A 22479-nucleotide genomic window follows, 5' to 3' on the forward strand; every position below is an offset into this window, starting at 1 on the left:
CCCAACTTACTGAATTTGTAACTCCCCGATTACGAGTACTTAAAAAAACACAACAACAGGGGGTACTGCATTTAAGGGTGTAATTATTGTAAATTCTAAAGTGCTTACATGCATGAGTGTTGTAAGATGTTGTATTGGTTATAAAATTATTTTTTACATATATGTTCATTGCCAAGTGGTTGCCAAGGTGTTGCTAAGAAGGTATAAGGTTCCTAGGGATAAATAACACACTAGATTTGAAGAAAATAGATCCAAAGAAATGATGTCATTTTTGATCCAATGATGTCGTTATATTTTTTTCTTTACCTGGAACATCGATAAATACCATATTCTAAATGTGCGCCAAGTTTAATGACATGAACATCAATATTTCTGGTAAAACAGATCTTTTTTATAAAGTGTTATGGGTCGGAGTTGAACTTCTGTTTTTAATCAATGTGTGCTACTTCTGAAATTTTATAATATATATGTTATAAAATATATAATATATAAGGTATAAAAGGATTTTGAATACATAATAATAAAGGAATCCTTAGGTATAAAACTATGTTGAAATTATATTATAGAGCTTAAAAAGTTAGTTAATAAGTCTTTTTAAATTCTTAAAAAAGCTCTTTCCGTTCTTAAGATATTCACATGCATAGATACTATAAAGGCGAATTGATTAATTTTTTTTCCAAAATGACACTTGTTTGCTCGTCTCAGGCCTCTTAATTTTTTTGCTAAAGATCCCATAACTTAGGATTTGCATGTCGGTTTATATCTAAGCAGAATATGTATTAGTGCTGAGAACCTAAATGTTGCATGAATGAACAAACTTTCAAATATAGGTGAAATATTAAAAAAGGGTTATTGGAATATTAATGTATTAAATTATATGACCAATCTGTTGTCTGAAAAACAAAAACATTTATAGTATTTAAAGTTATGACATTTCCCTAACAATTTCAAATCTTTAGTGTTTAGTATTTTTAAGATCTTATAGATAACTTTTTCGATCATGGCTGTATGGCACCTGATTTCCTATGCTAAAAATCCCATATTTCACTGTTTTATGTGCAAAAAAATCTGAAAAACAAAAGTAATTCAAATAAAACTTAACCACAAAGTCTAAAATATAAAATATTTTATTCTTCACTTCATTTTTAAATATTGCTATATATACAGAGAAAAAAACAAAAAAAAAATAATTCACAAGTATATATAGTTTAATGCTTATGCAAACCTCAGTTGAGCAAAATAATGTATATATGCAACCATAACAACAATACAAACAGTGGATTTTTTTCGCATTATCTAATTATGCTCTATGTAATTATTTGCAGATATTTTTGTTCTTTTGTCCTCCAAACTTCTTTTAATAGATCTGATGCTTTTTTTGATTTAATATTCAATGCCTTTTTATAAGTAGTATATCTTTGCTAAAAAATTGTATCCACCAAACCAAGATAAACCAGTTCATAATCTGGAATATCAGAATTCTTAAGTTGCTTATAGATGTTTTGCAAAAATCATTTATTTATAACTTACAGTGCAGGTCAAGATGTAAGCGTATGTGTACGCTTTACTTGCAAAAATAATTGCTTTCATTCAAAAACACAATAGGATAGCGAGTTCCTTTCAAATCACGTGAAAACATTTGCTTTGTGTTAGAAACAAAAGCATAGCAAGAAACACTTTTTATAAACAATACTCTGCAGGAGAAAAAATTGCACGCAAAGGCCATTGAATTTTTATTTTTTTAACAACAAAACTAATTAACAACAAAACTAATTCCAATAAAATTTAAAAACACAAGCTCTTTTAAGAAATCAACAAATTCAATGGTCTAAATATTTCAAAAAAACTAATGCTGCTACTTTTTAAAACTTTTAGTAACATTTCTTTATCATCGAAACATATTTTTTAGCATGCAAAACTTTTAAAAGTTCTTTTTAAAAAAAAGCAACGTTTAACAAGGCAAATGGAAAAACCCTACGTTCAGGACTTTTCCTTCACGATAAGATCTAGAGAACAAATTAAATTTCAATACCGAAGAAAAAAACATTGTCTTGTTTTCTCTAGCGCGCAACAGCTATATCATCAAAGTAGATTTATTTTTATAGAAACATTTCAAGTTATTTATTTCCATTAAAAAAAGAAATTTCTAGATAACTGTTGACGTTGTATGAATTTTTTTCTTAAAAAACTAAAAAATCTTGCAAGATATATAAAATACATAATATAAAAAAAACTTTATTTATTATTATTGGAATATTAATGTATTAAATTATATGACCAATCTGTTGTCTGAAAAACAAAAACATTTATAGTATTTAAAGTTATGACATTTCCCTAACAATTTCAAATCTTTAGTGTTTAGTATTTTTAAGATCTTATAGATAACTTTTTCGATCATGGCTGTATGGCACCTGATTTCCTATGCTAAAAATCCCATATTTCACTGTTTTATGTGCAAAAAAATCTGAAAAACAAAAGTAATTCAAATAAAACTTAACCACAAAGTCTAAAATATAAAATATTTTATTCTTCACTTCATTTTTAAATATTGCTATATATACAGAGAAAAAAACAAAAAAAAAATAATTCACAAGTATATATAGTTTAATGCTTATGCAAACCTCAGTTGAGCAAAATAATGTATATATGCAACCATAACAACAATACAAACAGTGGATTTTTTTCGCATTATCTAATTATGCTCTATGTAATTATTTGCAGATATTTTTGTTCTTTTGTCCTCCAAACTTCTTTTAATAGATCTGATGCTTTTTTTGATTTAATATTCAATGCCTTTTTATAAGTAGTATATCTTTGCTAAAAAATTGTATCCACCAAACCAAGATAAACCAGTTCATAATCTGGAATATCAGAATTCTTAAGTTGCTTATAGATGTTTTGCAAAAATCATTTATTTATAACTTACAGTGCAGGTCAAGATGTAAGCGTATGTGTACGCTTTACTTGCAAAAATAATTGCTTTCATTCAAAAACACAATAGGATAGCGAGTTCCTTTCAAATCACGTGAAAACATTTGCTTTGTGTTAGAAACAAAAGCATAGCAAGAAACACTTTTTATAAACAATACTCTGCAGGAGAAAAAATTGCACGCAAAGGCCATTGAATTTTTATTTTTTTAACAACAAAACTAATTAACAACAAAACTAATTCCAATAAAATTTAAAAACACAAGCTCTTTTAAGAAATCAACAAATTCAATGGTCTAAATATTTCAAAAAAACTAATGCTGCTACTTTTTAAAACTTTTAGTAACATTTCTTTATCATCGAAACATATTTTTTAGCATGCAAAACTTTTAAAAGTTCTTTTTAAAAAAAAGCAACGTTTAACAAGGCAAATGGAAAAACCCTACGTTCAGGACTTTTCCTTCACGATAAGATCTAGAGAACAAATTAAATTTCAATACCGAAGAAAAAAACATTGTCTTGTTTTCTCTAGCGCGCAACAGCTATATCATCAAAGTAGATTTATTTTTATAGAAACATTTCAAGTTATTTATTTCCATTAAAAAAAGAAATTTCTAGATAACTGTTGACGTTGTATGAATTTTTTTCTTAAAAAACTAAAAAATCTTGCAAGATATATAAAATACATAATATAAAAAAAACTTTTTTAAAAGAAAATAAGACTTGTTTTTAGAAGAAAATATTATTTAATTTTATAAATTATTTCTATCTCCTGAAAGCTTTAAACAAAGACATGTGATCGCACGCGCCATCCCCACACACGCGCAGATTTGTTCAGGAGTGTGATTAATCGGACGTGCAATTTTTTTTTCTCTATGTCTGCAATGGCTTTCTGAAATTATTAAAATAATGAAAAAGGCGAAATATGAAGAGAAGGTTTTACAACCCTTATCATTAACTTAAATCCATGTGCGTAGAAAACTGCGCATTAAAAATGCATAAAAAGGAACAAAATGAATGAAATGAATTATTACAGATCGTCTGTAACAACGATGTACGGAAGATTTCTTCTAATGTTTTTAAATTTTTTATTATTTATTTTCATCTTACCAATCTTAGTGTGAATAATAAAATGAGTAGCAGTAATGGGGAGGACAAAGTTTTATGTGTCTTATTAATTGTATTTTTAAAATTTTTTTTACATTTTTGGCGGCCACCTGTTGTTTGAAAGTAGCGAATATAAAAAAAGAAAAGATCATTCAACCCAAAAGAGAAATTGTTTTAGAGAGAGTTATTGAGAGAGAAAAATAAAGCACGTAAGTGAAGTAAGGTCATATGTATTGGGTTCCTTTAACAAACTTTAAATCTGTGTTATTTGTGTCATTTGTTAAAGGAAAACGGCAAATATTTATATGTTCCGTTCAGTATAGCGTTTTTGTGATTTTATAATTCAAGCTTTATATCTTTATAATTGTCTTTTGAAGAAATAAAGTTCAAAAATAAGCAAAAAAACATAAGTTAAAAATAAAAAAAAACCTTTAATAGTAACGGAATATTATTTTAATAAGGAACTTTATGATCCATCCTCATTATTGGAATGTTAAATATCGTTATTTTTCCGTAATTTAATTTATATTATTTTGCTTTTTGAAAAATTATTCATTGCTGTCTATTTAGTTTCCGCGCAAATATTTTATTTAATAAAACTAAAAAACAATGACTCGCCGCATCACATTGGTTAGAGTTAATAACATTTGAAATACTTAAAACACGATCTAACGAAGCTTTTTTATTGCTGTTCTTCGTTCCTAAATTTTAAAAACGCGATATAAAAAAGCTTTTCTATCGCCATTCTTCGTTTTTAATTTTCTATAGGACAGAATCTAGAAAAAAAGCATTTCTATCGCCGCTCTTCGTTCTTAAATATTTAAAACGTGATGTAACAAAGCTTTTCTATCAAAATTAAGGTTTTAATCTTTGTTAAAATATAATTATTTCTATGGCTTAAAAGGTTTATTTACACAGAGCAACCAACAATGCCTTCACGCTAGTCTATTTAGGGGTCATCTACAAAATTCGTAGCAATTCGTATCAAAAAAAATCGTATATGCTATACGAATTTTCTTTTGCCATACAGTAATTAAATTCGTATGAAATTTTTCTAAATTCGTATAAAATTCGTATGAGTTTTTAATTAAATTCGTATGAGTTTTAAATTAAATTCGTATGAGTTTTAAATTAAATTCGTATGAGTTTTAAATTAAATTCGTATGAGTTTTAAATTAAATTCGTATGAGTTTTAAATTAAATTCGTATGAGTTTTAAATTAAATTCGTATGAGTTAAATTCGTACGAGTTTAACAAAAAATTCGTATGAGATTTTAATTAGATGCGTATGGTTTTAAAAAAAAGAAAATCGTTTGACATTGTATTAAATTCGTATATGAGTTTCAAAATAAAATATTTTTTAGATCGCATTTTAAAAGTTTAAAAACGAAAAACGGCGATAGAAATGTTTTTTAGGTCGCATTTTAAAAAGTTTAAAAACGAAAAACGGCGATAGAAATGTTTTTTTAGATCGCATTTTAAAAAGTTTAAAAACGAAAAACGGCGATAGAAATGTTTTTTTAGATTGCATGTTAAAAGTTGAAAAACGAAAAACGGCGATAGAAATGTTTTTTTAGATCGCATTTTAAAAGTTTAAAAACGAAAAACGGCGATAGAAATGTTTTTTTAGATCGCATGTTAAAAGTTGAAAAACGGCGATAGAAATGTTTTTTTAGATCGCATGTTAAAAGTTGAAAAACGGCGATAGAAATGTTTTTTTAGATCGCATTTTAAAAGTTTAAAAACGAAAAACGGCGATAGAAATGTTTTTTTAGATCGCATTCTAAAAGTTGAAAAACGAAAAACGGCGATAGAAATGTTTTTTTAGATCGCATTTTAAAAGTTTAAAAACGAAAAACGGCGATAGAAATGTTTTTTTAGATCGCATGTTAAAAGTTGAAAAACGAAAAACGGCGATAGAAATGTTTTTTTAGATCGCATGTTAAAAGTTGAAAAACGAAAAACGGCGATAGAAATGTTTTTTTAGATCGCATTTTAAAAGTATAAAAACGAAAAACGGCGATAGAAATGTTTTTTTAGATCGCATTCTAAAAGTTTAAAAACGAAAAACGGCGATAGAAATGTTTTTTTAGATCGCATTTTAAAAGTTTAAAAACGAAAAGCGGCGATAGAAATGTTTTTTTAGATCGCATTTTAAAAGTTTAAAAACGAAAAACGGCGATAGAAATGTTTTTTTAGATCGCATTTTAAAAGTTTAAAAACGAAATATAATTCGTATAAAAGAGAATATAATTCGAATGACAATTCGTATGAAAGAGAATATAATTCGTATGACAATTCGTATGAAAATCGTATAAAAGAGAATATAATTCGTATGACAATTCGTATGAAAATCGTATAAAATTCGTATTAGATTTTTTAAAAATCGTATAACTATTTAACACTATACGAATTGTATACGATTTTTATACGAATTAAAAGCAATTAAATTCGTATATATTCGTATAAAATATCATACGAAATTTGTAGACGACCCCTTAGTTTCCATGCAAAACTTTTATTTAATAAAACTATTAAACAATGGCTCTTCTTGTCACATTGGTAGGGTTAATAACATTTACAATTATGCTATTGGGAATAGTTATGTTAACACAATTTAACAAAAGTTACGCGCAGTTATAATAAGTTTTTTTTTCTCCCAGAATCTTTTGTTTATTACGCCCAAGTCAATGACAAGATAATTAATAAGAACAAAAGATAAACAATTACCGCCTCAGAGAAAAAGGTGAAACTTGAGGGTATGCATACCCTTACATCTGATTTGTACTGTTGCACTGCTTCCTGTTAATGGAATTAACTTTTGTTGTTCTGTTTCGTGGTTGCAGATAATGTTGTCAAAAATGTCAAGTAAGCATTGATATATCTTGCCAAAAATTCAATGATAAATAGCAAAAGCACTAAATATTTAACAAACACTTTTTTCTTTACTGCAACAAAGGAAAGTAAAAGAAGGAACTGTATTAGTCAAGCAAATTGAAAAACTGCAGTTTAGTTTCAAGAAAAGAAAGTTGTGGTTAAATCGTCAGATCTATCAAAATAAGTCCTAGGTCTACAAATTACAGATCTGGAGAAGATAGTAGTGGTCAACGAAAGTTTGCTTAGCTCATCTCAACAAAGTATTACCTAGTATAACTAATTAAAGGTACATATTTTCAGGGTGGCCATTATAACTTGAGGAGAAACACCTGCGCCTGTTCCATGCTGTCAGAGTGCCATATTAGGGGCTGGATTTTTTAAAAAGCATCTTTGTTTTGGACACATATATTGTGTAGTTTCAGAAGACTTTTTGCTGATTAAGCTTAATTTAATTTAGACAATTATAGTTCTTATTTAATCAAAGCTTCTTCTGTGAGTGTCACACGGGTGTAATCCGTGTTTAAACTGAAAGTGGTACAATGTGAGAGACTTGCCGAATTAAACAGTAGCAGCTCTAGCAAAAAAAAAAACGATTTTTATTTTAAAGTTTTAAATGTTAACAAGCTTGTGAAAAAACAGGTTTTAGAGCATTTTTTCTTCTCACAAACACTCTGATCTATCCTTCTCGATCTGATGCACATCAGCTCCTCGCACGTTTTGCACCGCTATACAAATAGCTCAATGCTGGTACTTAAACTGCACGTGATTAAACAAAGGTAAAAAAGTGTCTTTGCTAAAAAACATCGAGTAAGGTTTAACATTGTTCTAATTTATGCGAATAAATTATTTTCTTCTTGATCTTATTTCATGATTCATCTCTGTCTTTAGTGTAAACACTTTTAGTTTCATCCCGAAACGAAGAAGCTATTCAGCTAGCTTCGCAATTTTATTTAGATTGTGGTGATTTATACAGTTGCATCCAAATTTAGAATAGATAAGTCTTTTCACTCGCATATTTTCATTATTCGCGCTTAAATTGGTACTCGTAAATTTGACTATAAAATTGATAATAATTTTAAGGACGTAAAAGATTCCTTTGTTTTCTTTAAAACCCAGGTTAAAGTCCTTTTTTATTTCTCTTTTTCCCCAATTTTTTTGTTTTGTTTATTTCTTTTTTCTTTTTTATTTGGGTACATATATCTATACCTCATCTATACGTGGAGCGCATAACTTGAAAATTTTTCGCTTGCAAACCAAGGAGACCCTGTTCTGTTCCACAACCCTGGACCTCAATTTACTCAATGTGTTTTAGCATCCACTGTAAGTGATGTGCAGATAACAACAGGAAAATCTTTGCTTGGTAACAAAAGCTTATAATTATGTCCCAAATTTATTTAGCTTTACTTTTAGACTTGTCATTTTACTTTGTCTTGATATTGATTTAGTAATAAATCGAAATATCTACTTTTATAAAAAAATACATGTTCTTCTCTTGACTTTGATTTTAAGTTTAAGAAGATATGCATATATTCCTAACACGACTCTCCATCGTTTTACAATTTCAGAAGAAAGGAGGTAAAAACATGTTTTCATAAGAGTTTATTAGAGACGAAAGTGTGTTTCCTCCAGTTTTTTAACTTCCTTTGTATCAATTTCAAATTTTCAGGAAACAATAATAATAATAAGATATAATTTATGTGTACTTTTCATTAAAGTTATCACGAAAGAACATGTTTTCTCCTTAATAAACTCTTACAAAAGTGTGATGTTTACCTCCTACAATCGTAAAGGTGTATTGCTTCATATTATCTTGAAAAGTAAACATAAATAGCTTGAAAGATTGCTAGCTAGCTAGCTTCTATACATACAGTGAGCTGAATGCTATATCTTGATATCTCAGTCATAATTATATAGCTAGTCATTACACAAAAATCCAGGCGAAACATCCCCAATCATGCAACAATTGCAATCATGCACTATTTTTAAAAAATGCACTTGCTAATTTGGTCCTGCACAACAAACTTGAAATGCATAACTCGATTTATTCTCAGCTAGCTTTATACAACAATATGCCAGAAAAAGTTGCAGCAGTTCAGTTTTTTCACTTTATTGAAGTCAGTTTACATTAAATACAAGCTTTTGATGTATGCAAATACCTTTTAACAGCATGTCGCAAGTTGGCCCTGACCATTAATTGACGGGGCAGCATGTCAAAAGATGGACCACCGTGTCTAAAGATGGTCCTTCCCGTCTTTAGATGGGCCGTGTTCTAAGTTGGGTCAGAATAATTTTACTATTAACATCCAACAAAGAATGCAAAGCATTGCTGTCTTCATGCCCCAATGAATATTTGTAACAAGATCACCATGTGAAAAAAAGACAACATGATTTGCTAACAAATGTTGTGAAAGGTATAACTAACAACCTCAGTCCCATCTTTCAAAGTCCAAAGTTCAAAATGGCGGAATGACCAGTGGCTAGAGCGATGATACAAGCTCTAAGAAAAACATAAGGGAATTTATTAAGGGTGATGGCATAGTGCAAATAATATGTTTAATACTCAACGTAACTTGGCTTGTGTACAACGTTTTTTAAAACTAGTATAATGCCAAGAAAAATAAGCGTGCCAAGGTTATTATTTTTTGAGGCTGAGATAACACTTTTTATGCTGAATTGACTTTTTTGTGCGTTGCTATACACAAGTATAAGATATGGACACAATTTAAAGTTCTTTTTCTTATTTGTAATGATCTTTATCAAAGTAACAGAAATTTGTTTCCCTGGCAAGAACACTAGGAGGACTGGTACACTGGTAACAGAACAATTGATACTTTATAATTTTTAGGCCTGTGTTTGTATATGTGCATTTTTTTTCCTTGTGCGTGAACAAAATTTTCAGTAATTTTAAAAAGTGTTTGACGTGGTTTGATATGTAATACTAATATACCTAAAATTCAATTATTGTTTAGAAAAATGGCATTGGTAGTATATAACCCACCTTTACTAAAAGAATTCCATGATTCTGAACGAACTTTTAATTTTTCTGGTTTGCAGCCCATCACCATTTGTCAAGACTGGGGTAATAATGGAGTTGCTGCAGTGGTGTGGGAGGCTGCTATAGTCTTAGCTTCATATTTGTTAAACATGTCTTCTGATATCAAAGGCAGAAATGTCCTTGAATTAGGAGCTGGTACTGGTCTGACAGGAATTGTTGTTGCTTTGTTAAATGCAAATGTGACATTAACTGACCAATTTGAGGCATTAGAACCACTTTATATTAACACAAAGAAAAATTTAAACTCTAACTTGCATTTTTATCAAGTCAAAGAGCTCAGCTGGGGAGAGAAGTTAAAAACAGCTTGGGCACATGAATCATATGATTACATTATTGGGGCAGATCTAGTGTATATAGAATCTGCACTGCCTGCCTTAGTGGCTACGTTTGAACATTTTATGGAGATAAATAGAAATTTAATAATAATTTTGGCTGGAAAAGTAAGGTATACACATAAGTATGAGAAGTTTAAAAAACTATTGCAAATTTCTTTTGTCAGCTCTGAAGTATTTATAAACGAAGATAATGTGTATATTTTAAGGATTGTTTGCAAAAAAAAATAATTTTTTATGTTAGAAATTTATTTATAAATTTATTTAGAATAAATAGTAAAAGATTTGAATGGAATAATGATGATTATTTAATGGTGTAAAAGTGAATTTATTTAATAGGCCTTTTATGGAATTTTCTTATTAGGAAGGGGGACTAGTACTAAGTCTATTATAGGTCACTTCTTGGTCACTGTAATATAGATATGGTCAGCTACATATTGTACATTTTTTTCTAAAGATACTGCTAATACTGTTCAGCCTGCCATTAAATTTACCTGATATATTATCTATATTTTCTAATATAGATAATATATCAGGTAAGTTCTAAGGTAAGTTGTGGTGTGACATGTTTTGATTTTGCATCAAAAATAAGGGACATGTGCATGCATCAGTACAGGCAAAAAATATAAACAACAGACCACAACAATCAAAGATTTCAAGTGAAAGAAAGACTGACATTAAAGTTACATACTTTAGCGTCATTCTGCTCTTTGTCAGAGAAGATAATAGATAATTCCAATTTTTTCTCAATCCTATTTTTCTGCAAATCTATAAGTTAGCGTAAATAGCCATTTTAGCCTATGCAGTACATCTTTTCTTCTGAGAATCTTCATGTATATACCAAACTTTGCAAACATTCGCAATTCATCCATTGCTTCATTTTTTACAGTCAAAAATAATGCAAGGAAAGTATGTCTTCTCCATCAAAAGAGGAAATTCTTATAATTGGAGAGATTCTTCGATTGAAGCTACACCAAGATCCTTCTTTGATTAAGGATAGAAGGTACCGCCTCAGAACTTATACATGTTGCTTTGTTGGAAGAGAGGTTGTGGAGTGGCTGGTTAAGAGTGGTGAAGCATTGCACCATACAAATGCTGTAGGCTGTATGCGCATGTTACAAGAAAATGATATTTTACATCATGGTTAGCAGCCTTGTGTTTAAAATGTTATTATTGGACATGTTCATAAATAATAGGCTATTTTGTATTTTTAACTATGTGTTATTATTAAGTCGTAGTAAGAAGTAGCAAATCTTTTTCCTTCACTTTTTTCTTTGCCAAGATATTCTCCTTTCTGGTGATACTACGTATATGTAACATGAGAATCTTAATTCTTTTACTCAAAAATGATATAAAGGTAAAAAACAAAAAAATTATACAAATAGTCTCTGTGTTCTCTATAGTCTCTATATTCTCCTCTACCTGTTTGTAAAGTATATGGGGAAAAGGGCTTAGGGAACCCAAGTACTGATTTTCATATGGTCTTTTAATGATAACAAAGTAAGTGAATTTAAGAGTCCTAAAAATTATTTTAATTATGATTTTAAGAACATATTTGTTTTGAACAGACTTAAACTTATTTAAACCAAATATTTAGTGCTACTATTTTCATGAAACCCAAAAAAATATTTTATGTTGTTCCAGGCATTAAAATACTTGGCCACACCAAATTTTATGAAAAATCTTTGCTATCTTCCCATTTATTCACATTTTTCTATTTCAAGACATTTTTTCAATGTCCAAAGGGGGCTAACTATTTATGAACTTGTTCTATTAAGGTGGATCCACAATTATTAGCTGTAGTCATTTGAATAAGGAGTATACAAAAAAATCTATACACAGCGCAAAAAATAAAATGCACATAATTTTTAGTGTAGTACCACCAGTTAGTTACTTTACTCCATTTCAGCACATTTCAGAACATTCCAGCACAATTCTTTATTTATTTTCTCTATTATAATAGCTGTCGACTGTCTGTTTGTCTATCTGTTATGGAAACACAAAATGCGATATATAAAGGACAGGCGACCCCATGGATTTTGCCACAAGTTGAGAACTAGTACTCAATGTTATACTCAATAATAATGAGATATTTAATGTTTACGTTAAATTTTACACCCAAAAAGGTGAACTTTTCTTTCTCATCAACTTTGTTTTCATTTCGAAATTCTAAACCTTGTTTGTATTTTGAAATCTGATTGGTTGATAAATTCCAATTCGCCGTTGTAATGGAGCTTATTCTCAGTACTGCAATGAATGTTGAAAGGAAAATTAAGTAAATGCTGAAAATAAAATTGTACATGTGTATATTCATGGTCACTTATTCGTACGACTACAGCAAATTAAGTGTGAACCCACCTTTAGTAAAACATTGTTTTGCTGTTTGTCTCTCTATGTATCTTTTATGATTGGACTTTATAATATCTTATACACTAGGTTATTGCAAGGGCTGTTTCGTTACAAAAATATATTTTTTTAATATATTCCTGTTTGCCTAACGATATATTATATATATCTTCGATTTTTTAGATATAAATTCTGTCATGTGTTTCGTAAAAATACACATGTCAAATGTCTTAAACTTTGATTTGCTGCATTGTCAATTTTTTTTTAAGTTTGGATTTCTTGGCATGTGTGATTGATTTAGCATGCCTATTTCTCCTTTTAAAAGCCTTTCAAATTCTTACTAAATTAAAATCATAACTTACAACATTGAAGATATCATAGTAAAATCAAATTAATGTTGAATTTTATCCATTGGTATAAAATTTTGTGAATTAAGAATTTTTGCACAGGATTTTTAAATCCCCATTACCTATTTTTAAACCTTTTGGAGGCTGTCTGCTTTTACAAAAGGGCAAAGAAGAATTTTACCATCATGTGATTATTTTTTCTAACCTTAAGTTTGTCAGAATTCCGGTTTGAGTTGTGTATTTAAATCATTTTTACTGGATTTCTTAACATTTCATCAAAAAATCAAAAAAAGTTTTACTACTACGCTGTTTACTTCATTCATGTTGAATTTCAATTGACAGTGTTGATGTTAGTATATATTTATTGCTTCGTTATCTTTTAGTTTGTGATGACCACATTTTCAAGAATGAATATTTGTTCTATCGATTTCGAATAGACGATGGAACCTTTTTTGTCGACACTGAGTTTGAAAGTTATCATCAAGCTATAATGATCCACCAAAGGTTCGTATGGTTGTGAAAAACTCGAAATAGTTGTTGTTTATTGTACAGTAAAACTATTTCTGGTGGCAAGCAAATTAGGTCTGAATTTTAATTCACGTCAACATTCAGTACTCACCAAAGTGAATGCTGACGTGTTAACAAAGCAAGTAGGCAAACAACATGTTATTAGCAATATTTGTAAAATTTGGATTATAGAAAGCCTGCTTATACATAGGTGTATACTGTATAGTAAATATATTTTTGGGAAAATATTTGCAATGCTTTTCATAAGTGTAATATATTATATGATGATCATTCATTCAAAGCAACATTCTATTTCATTGTTTACTTCATGTCTTTTTTTAGAATACTGGGTGATAGTGAAAACGCTGTTATGAGAACACATGAAGTAGACCCTGGGACGTGTCTGGAAAATTGTTTTATGTCTTCAGAATTTATAACATGGCTCGTTTTTAATGATGTCGTCCGGGATAGATATGCTGGTGTAACTCTTGGTCAGCAATTTCTAGATATACTCGTCATAAAGCCAGGTTTGTTGGGTTAGCTATGTTATGATTTAACAAGTTTTGAAATTTCAAGTCAAAGGTTGGGTTTTTTTTAATAAATTCCAAATCGTATATTAACCTTCTAATGCTATTTCACAGCACACCCAGTAACGTTTCATCAAAGAAAACTTTACACACTTTACGTTAAACAAGTTCAATATATAAAAACACAAGTAATAATCCATATAATAGCTGTTTATTTTTGTCAGTAAAGTATTAGACCTCGCAAACACTCAATACTTTTTACTCCAGCAATTCCCTTAAAAACTGTTAGTATAGGCGTGTATAAAACATTTGCGTTAATTAATCCCCGTTAACAGATGGCTTAAGTAAAAACCCCCTTTTTTTTTTGGTTCTAGTGTTGAGTGATTCTGTTGAATTTTTCGATGATGCAACAATCTATAAATTTTTGTTTGATCTTGACCATTTGATCCCGTTATACAAGTCCCTTAATGTTGGTGAAGATGACAACAAAAGTATTGATGATTCTGTTAAACGGCTAAGTATTGGTCCGAATCTGCCAAAGAAATGCTTGACTAATTTATGGAAAGGTACCATTTAGTAGTATATGATGTGAATACGTATATGTACTAAAGCGGAAGAAACGATTTGACAAATTTCAATTCACAAATATTATAAGTGTTTTAATTAAATTTCGTTTTTTTTTTCTTTCGTTTTTATTTACTAAGGACTTTGAGGACCATGTTAACCATGGATTGTAGTTGTGAGTTTTCAGATACTATTTATTTGATAGCCCTCGTTTTAATAATTTATTTATTTTTTATTTTTTCGCCGTGAGTAAACCCTGATCCAAATGAAAACATTTAACTTCACAAATTTTTCACACAAATTTTTCGATTTTTTAACACTGTTCTTTATTCTTTCGATGTCAGTGATTATGTATTTAGTTTTCGTGCTATAATAATTTAGGACAGCAGGAAGAAATAGTAGAACCAAAAATTGCGAAGAATTTGGATATGAATGATAACAATGATGAGATCATCCCTCACCTGAAGCCGGGTTTGTTTAGTTCTAAATCTTTTTTTGTAAATATGTAGAGGGTAAAACATAATTTGAGATAAATTTTGTTTATTGTGTTTTTTTTGTAGTCGTTCTTCGTGAAGTAACGGTAGCCGAATTGATGAATAAAGAAAGTCCTTATTATTGGAAGAACATTCGGGTATGTGTTTTTTTATGGGTTTTTTAATTTCCCAAAATCTTCTTATAAACTTGCCTTTACATAACTTGATTTTTCTCATGGTTTTTCCTTCTTAGATTACTAGCGATTCTGTTGGTTTTGGTTTTGTTATACGAGGTGATGGACCATGTTACGTGCAAGCGGTTGATCCGACAGGCCCAGCATCTGCAGCAGGATTGAAGGTTAGCTTTTTGTATCGCTAACAATTCATTTGGCTTATATAGAAAATCAGGAATTAGAACTGTTGTCGGTTACAGCGTCGTAGAGAAATTCCATTTAAGCCTGTGCATTCTCGAAATTTTCGAAAAGTCAATCAACCTAATTTCCTTTTGACTGTATTCTAGTGTGTAAGTGTGTATGTGAATATTCGTTTAATGTGTCTTTTAAAGCATCAATTCTGGAGACTTGCATGTAAAATTTCTGCTAAAATCTCCTAAAATTAATGATTGTTACTTTTATATATCCACAAAAGATTTTTTTTCAGATTACAAAATTTTTGGTTAAAGATTAGTAACTTAAATATTTGTATTGATTGAATTTTTGACGAGTTTTTTATCGGATCTCACGTAGCTGGATTTTTTTTCAGGTTCGTATGTATATTTATTCTGTGAATGGGAAGAAAGTATTGGAGATGAAACACACAGAGGTGGCAGATGAAATCATGAAAGGTAAAATGGTTGATTTGGTAGTGTTACAACATTTTCGAATCAGCAATTGAGTATTTTTGTTTTACAATAGTTTATGATAAGAAACCTTTTATTTATTGATTTATCTTGTGTTTAACCCAATCTAATTTTGGTCATTATTGGTTCAAAGTCAACGTTGTGAAAACAAAAAGAAACCTTTTTTACGTACATTGTAAAGCTGACAGGATAAAAGTTTGCATTTCCTTTGAAAAATCGATCACAAAAAGGCTGGTTAAAAGCGTGACGGGGAAGATTTAAACAATTTAGTTTTTATGGTAAAACTCTTATCTCTTATTTAAAAGTTTGTTTATCCTCATCGTACATCTTCAAACGGAAATCAAAATCTATGATTTAATATATATTTATATATAAATGTATCTGTCGGATTCTTTGAGTTTATTTTTTTCACGTTAGTTTTTTTTTAAAAAAAATTGCAAGATCTGACGCTTGTATGTTGTGTATACGTGGTCAGACTTACATTGTATATTTCGCATGGTTGTTGTGGCCATGCAGCCCTTGTTACATATATAAAGAATTATCATATATTATTGTTATATGCTATTATATATTATTATATTACAAATTATATATTAAAAATAATAAAATGAAAGGACGAGTTTTTTTCTCGTTCAGTTTATGTTTGTTTTTAATTCAGTTCTTGTGTTCGATGTATATCGATTGTCTTTCCTTCAAGTGTTAACATACGGCGCCCCATTAAAAAAAAACACGTAACTTTTTGTTATATTAGCTTGTCTTTTTTAGGCTTATTTTCGTGTTTATATATATAGGTACGCATTTTTATATTTGCATTTTATATTGTTGTTTTTTGAGTTCGATTGGTGATATTATATTTCCGAACCTATATATCAAATATTTAGGCTCTTGTAGTTTTAGATTACTGCGTCTTTATAAATTATTACACATTTGTAGATTTTGATAATGTTTTGTTATCGTTAAGAAAGGTATCAAAATAAATTTAGCATGTTTTTACCACGGGTTTGTAAAGAAGAATTTTTCCCGATAAATTTTTTAGCTAGCTACAACTTGTCTACATTTACTTTATATATATGGAAGGTTCCACAAAACTAGAATAAACCATAGAGATATAAATGAACAAGATAGCTGACATTTTATCAACAAAACACTATTTATTAACCCGATTTTTATTAGCTACATCTCAAGAATTTTTTTTTTCAGCTTTCTTTATATATATTTTGATTATCTAAAGACAAATATTTACAATAGTTATGAATTAATTTAAATTGACTATAGAAAGATAAAAAGATAAAAAATATTGATGATATTGAAAAAACTGCAAATTTGCCATGAAATGGAACGATGGAAGCTCTCAAATAAATGAGGAATTTGTCACAAAGACCGGTATTAACTACCATAAAACACAATCTCTATTTGCGAAGCATTTCAGACACGAAAGTATATACAAAACACAAAGCTAGGTCACATTCCATTAAACTTACAAGTTCTTTCATAAAGTTATTAACATGAATGGTAACATAGTTTGCTATACTGAAATGTTGTCTGTGTAAATAATATGTAAACAAAGTTTGTGGATGGTATTGATGCGATCATTTGTGACAAGTCCACAGAACATCCATATCAAAGGACATTGGGAGAACTGAGAAAGAATGAAAGTATTAAACAGCACTCTTCTTCTTTTGTGAAATATATACGAAAAGATCCTTTGAAGAACATTTACTCTCTTACTGGCCTTGATACAAATGTTCTTAAAAAGAGAGGTAAAATTTAGTTCTGTACTAAACGAGATTGCACCATAGACAAACGTTTGACCTGTAAACGATATAAATTTATTGATATAAATTAATATTTTCTTATTTTTTTTTTTCATTCTTTTTGTTGGGTTTGTTTCATTTTTGCACCAACATGATACGCCACGACAAGGCGAATCCTAAATCACGCAACGAAAAATAAAATGCCAGCACGAAAAGTGAAAATCCACTACGAAAAGGCAAAAACCATTCGACGAAAAGCATCTTCCTAATCTCCAGGTTTTCTTGGTCCCTGAGCCGTTTTTTCGGAGAGGTTATCAAGAAGGCAAAATACCTTGAGAACGACGTTGACCTTATATGAATTTTATGAAATATAATACCTTATTCAACAACTACTCTACTCACAAATGTTAAGGGACCTAAGAAGCAAGATCATGGGTTATCTACAACGGAGTCGTCCCATTATCATCCCCAGATCTCTTCTCAAAGAGCTCTGGGGATAAGAATTAACTCGTCCATAATTGTTCGTAAAAACCTGTCTTATAAAAATCACGCGAAAAAACCATGTATAAATTAACACAAATATTAAAACTGCAAACAAATTTGTAAGTGATAAGAAACTGACAAAGGCCGTTGAACACAAAATATTTTTTAAAAAAGATTTTATTTGCTTTTCTTGTGCTTTTAGTAGTATTTTTATGACATTTTTACCTGCCCAAAGATCTGATACTCTTCTGAATCCGAGAAATGAATTGAAAGATGTTTCTATAAATGTTGATTACAAATGTCAACAAAATTGGCCTCCTGAACTAACGTTCTACCCTCAACCTTAAAATATTTCTTTTTGAGTGGAAGCAAGAACGGCAATTTTATTTTTGGTGATTTACACTAAGCACGTGCGCATTAAAAAAATTGTGGTAGATGGGCACGTCCTTGTTCCGTGAGGTGTCCTGTATTATTAAGCACGAGACGCATAATGAAGGCCGAAAAAATTGTTAAAAACAAACTCGGAACATGATGCACAGGCTCCCAACTTTTTTTGACCATTACCGTGACAAATGCGCTCAACCAACACACCTGTCAACTGTTTAAATAAAATGTAGCCTTGATTTCACCATTTTACGATATGTCTAAAGTCAGAAAATTTCACCCACTCAAAATCATCTTCATATCAAAAAACGCTACAGGCCCTGGGTTCGAGGTTGACTCAAAATGACATTCTGACCTAAATTACGAAACATTTGGCGGTTTGACAAAAAATCCCGCCAAAATTAATTTTCTTTGCTCTTTACCAAATAAAAAAACTCGCCAAAAATAATTATTTTTCGCTTTCCATGAATTTGAAAAATCTAATTGATAAGAAAATGGGATTTTTATAAAAACGTTTTTGAACAACGACTGACTTTCTTTTTACCAAAGTTCAAGGTTGTTATTGTAAAATAATAATGCTGTTTATGCCCGGTTCAAAAAGAAAATTCAAAATGAAAAATCAACTTTCATGTAACTTTTTCCAAACAAGCAACTGCCAAATTAAATTCCCGCCAAAATTACCTATTCTTAACTCTCTGCGAAACTTACTACTTTTCGTTATATCCGCCAAATTAAATTCCGTCATCCGTCAATTTATTTCCACTAAATTTTCTTCTCACTAACACTTCCTCCTTTTAGACCTTTTCCTTTGCCGTGACTACCTTAAAGGAAGAAATTATTTGCGGAAGAAATTTGTGCGGAATTTATTTTTGCAGATGTGTGACCCAAAAATGGCATATTTTGCGGAATAAATTTTTGCGAATGCAAGAAGTAAATCAAAAGTCGGGAAAAATCTAATTTAGTACCTAAAGTGTATGAAAAACATCCGATGTATGGAATATCATCTCTCTATTTTTCATCAAAATATCGTAAAAAGAATACTAAGCTGTAACAAATGTAAGATCAAATATCGTCACTGAAAACATAGAAAATATTTCTTCATGGACCGTCCTCCACAGACCACTCCTCTTTGTCACTATCATCTTCGTCATTGTAAGTTACAAAACTTGCCATCTCTACAGGATCAACGGTTTGTTGTCCAATCAGCAATGAAGCAACCCTTTTTCTATAGCTTTTGTGATGCCAGATGCTTTTCATCCATAATGCCTTGACCTTTCCGAGAGCTTGATAATCATCAAGCTCCACAATCCATTTTGATTGTAAAGGTTTCAGAATCGACAGTGTCAACTTTTAGGCAAAAACCGCAAAAAGAGGCCTTTAAATGTAAAGCGAAGATAACAGATCGATTCTATGCGCATTAAGAATTTCGAAAAATTTGCGGAATTTTTTTTTGCGGATGAAAAATTTCAAACATTTTGCGGAATTTATTTTTGCGGATGACCAAAGTTTCTTCACTTCTGCGGAATTAATTTTTGCAGATTTGGGCAAAATCCGCAAAAACTAATTCCGCAAAAAAGAGTTCCGCACAAATTTTTTCCGCAAATAATTCTTCTCTTAAGGTACATATCCGACTCTGCTGGTAAAATTCATGTATTTCTATAGAGGCTTTATACATTTTCTTATGGTTAAACTTAAAGTGCTCTAGGGATAAAAATAGACCTTATAGGGAAATTTACAATCTTGATTTTTTATCCAATTAAATTCTTACAAATAAAACGCCCGCGAAAGATTTTCTGTACAGATTCGAACGAAAACGTTGAGTTTGGAAACATGGAGAATCATAACAAAGAAATAACAGGTAAACTGCAATTTTTTTCTTGACTTATTTCTTATTAGGCAAAATATTTTAAAAATATATAAATTACATCTAAAATCAAATATAAGGAGCTGTAAACTATCCCAGTATTTTTATTCTTTATCCTCAATGTAACCTGTATTTTGATGATTCTCATTCGTTTCTTGTAGATTTTTTTCTTCTTTTAAGTCTGACAACAAATTCTTCAGTGTATTTATATAATCGCATGTGTGTTTTAAAATATCAACTCTGGTGGGTTTTTTTGTTGTGTTTAGCGTTGGAACTACATCCCGAAGATTTTCATAAGCTTGTCTTTCCACATCTCTTTGTCTAACACGTGCGATATTTCTCCTCCTTCTAGAAAAACTCAACTGATTCTCTTTCTCATTTTGCAATAAGAATAGAGAGGACATGTTTAGATGGCCAGCTTGAACATCAGATTGACTAGATATTGCGGTGTACTGTGGCGCTGCTTGAAAAGCTTGTTTAATCATGCTTGCCCTCATTGTTTCAAAATGAAGTCTGTTTCATTTTTTTTCTTCTGTTTGGTACAGACCACGTGACCGAATTCGAATCGGAAATTTACCTGGTTTCTACCTTCTATTACATTTTGAAGACATAAACACAAAAAAATTTCTCAGTGCAAACTCGAATTAAAATCGACCAATGAGCACAAACCCACGTCTTACCATGAGAAAATTAATTATATTTGTTTAAAAAATTTGCCCGTAATGACATATCTCTCAAAAGATCCGGACGTTCTAAGTCCCGAATCTGAGAAATAAATTGAAAGATTTTCTATAATAAATGTTGTTTATGTCGCGAAGAACAATAATAAATACTTCGTAGGTATTTTTGATTAAGAAATATGTTTGCATTTTGATAGAATGAAAATATTCTTAGCTATTTTGCTTTCCACAAGCGTTACATAGTATTCCCAGGCTAGATTTTCATCTAACAGCACACCAAGAAATTTCATAGCGTGCTTTAATTACAAGTGGAGTTAATTTTATAAATACTTTGGTGTAACTTCAACGAAAAGAGAGCTACACTTTAATTTCTCGTCTGTGATGTCAGCTTCAGGTATAGTCGCCCATTTCTTAGATAAATAAGATTGAAGGGTCTGTTAGTAGGTGGTATCTTTGATGCTAAGTTTGAACCTAAATTCACAAAAACATTTGTTAAATTCTTCTGTAATAACTTTTTTGTCACGTCTCTCATTTCTGCTGACATGCAGTCTTCCAGATAGATCATTCGTGTTATATTTTTTTTCACCTTCTTTTATAACCAACCATGTTTTCGCAAAATTATTTTGGTATTTGTTAATTAGATTTACAATAGAATTATAGAAAATGTACTGTATGTAGTACCAAGAAAATTAATTTTTGCGAGAACTAAAATTAAAGTTTGCAAATTTGACATTTGACATTTCCTAGATAATTTGACGATTTTTTTTTCTCAATTTATACTGTTTTTTAAGGGCTTTTTTTTGCAGGAGCGTGTATCCATGGAAGGAGACATTAATAAAAACTGCTGTAGTTCAACTACGGAAATTTTTATTAATGTCTCCTTCATATTCTTATATTATATGCATTTCTAGGTTAATCAGAAAAAATTAGCATAAATCTCTTTACAAAAGGAAAAAACAAATTCAAAATTGTAGGAACTAATTTTTTTTTAATAGCGAGCTTCCCAATAATTTCCGCGGGAATTAATTTTTATCGAAATTGACAAAACTCGCGAAATTCTCAAAAATTCCAAAAAAAAAGCTGTCCAGTATTCTGAATTTGCGACATAAAAAATTTATTTAAAAATATATTGTTACAGATCATAAGGAGAAACTTGAAGAGTTGACAGATAAATTGCATAGTATGAGGGAACGACTTCTTCATATGAACCGTAAGTATAAAATTTTCATTTCTGTCTCTACAGTGTTAAATGTTTACAAAGTTTAGAGCGAAATGAAATGCACTTGGCCTTAGAAATTCACTTTCGGTCAAAATGATTCTTGGATCCTTGCAACAGCGAACGATTGAAACTTAATAAAAATTGTGGATTATTTGAAAAGCGAATTGAAAAGC

General features: G+C 30.0%; 3 protein-coding genes across 3 annotated transcripts; 2 read left to right on the forward strand and 1 right to left on the reverse strand.

Annotated features, from left to right (window-relative positions):
• The first annotated feature begins 9813 nt into the window (after positions 1 to 9813).
• Positions 9814 to 11121, forward strand: LOC130644606 (protein N-lysine methyltransferase METTL21A-like). The gene has a single exon (XM_057450277.1). It carries the CDS (start codon positions 9886 to 9888, stop codon positions 10528 to 10530), a length of 645 nt encoding a protein of 214 aa, XP_057306260.1. The 5' UTR covers positions 9814 to 9885; the 3' UTR covers positions 10531 to 11121.
• Positions 11122 to 11187: 66 nt separating this feature from the next.
• On the forward strand, positions 11188 to 18519 carry LOC130644603 (DEP domain-containing mTOR-interacting protein-like). The gene is made up of 8 exons (XM_057450272.1): positions 11188 to 11442; positions 13376 to 13496; positions 13842 to 14026; positions 14401 to 14592; positions 14972 to 15061; positions 15151 to 15221; positions 15317 to 15421; positions 15826 to 18519. The coding sequence occupies exons 1-8, from the start codon at positions 11211 to 11213 to the stop codon at positions 15955 to 15957; spliced, it is 1128 nt and encodes a 375-aa protein (XP_057306255.1). The 5' UTR covers positions 11188 to 11210; the 3' UTR covers positions 15958 to 18519.
• Positions 18520 to 20407: 1888 nt separating this feature from the next.
• On the reverse strand, positions 20408 to 21196 carry LOC130644610 (factor in the germline alpha-like). The gene has a single exon (XM_057450281.1). The coding sequence runs from the start codon at positions 20902 to 20904 to the stop codon at positions 20512 to 20514; it is 393 nt and encodes a 130-aa protein (XP_057306264.1). The 5' UTR covers positions 20905 to 21196; the 3' UTR covers positions 20408 to 20511.
• Positions 21197 to 22479: the final 1283 nt, after the last annotated feature.

Source organism: Hydractinia symbiolongicarpus, chromosome 5 (genome assembly GCF_029227915.1).
Source record: "Hydractinia symbiolongicarpus strain clone_291-10 chromosome 5, HSymV2.1, whole genome shotgun sequence".
In the NCBI taxonomy this organism is placed as follows: Eukaryota; Metazoa; Cnidaria; class Hydrozoa; order Anthoathecata; family Hydractiniidae; genus Hydractinia; species Hydractinia symbiolongicarpus.

Bases quoted from the DNA above. Each gene is read 5' to 3' on its own strand.
- LOC130644606 (XM_057450277.1), top strand. From the start codon at position 9,886: ATGGCATTGGTAGTATATAACCCACCTTTACTAAAAGAATTCCATGAT.
- LOC130644603 (XM_057450272.1), top strand. From the start codon at position 11,211: ATGTCTTCTCCATCAAAAGAGGAAATTCTTATAATTGGAGAGATTCTT. The intron at 15,062-15,150 runs GTTTGTTTAGTT...TTTTTTTTGTAG, and splicing joins CATCCCTCACCTGAAGCCGG to TCGTTCTTCGTGAAGTAACG. The intron at 15,422-15,825 runs GTTAGCTTTTTG...ATTTTTTTTCAG, and splicing joins CATCTGCAGCAGGATTGAAG to GTTCGTATGTATATTTATTC.
- LOC130644610 (XM_057450281.1), bottom strand. From the start codon at position 20,904: ATGAGGGCAAGCATGATTAAACAAGCTTTTCAAGCAGCGCCACAGTAC.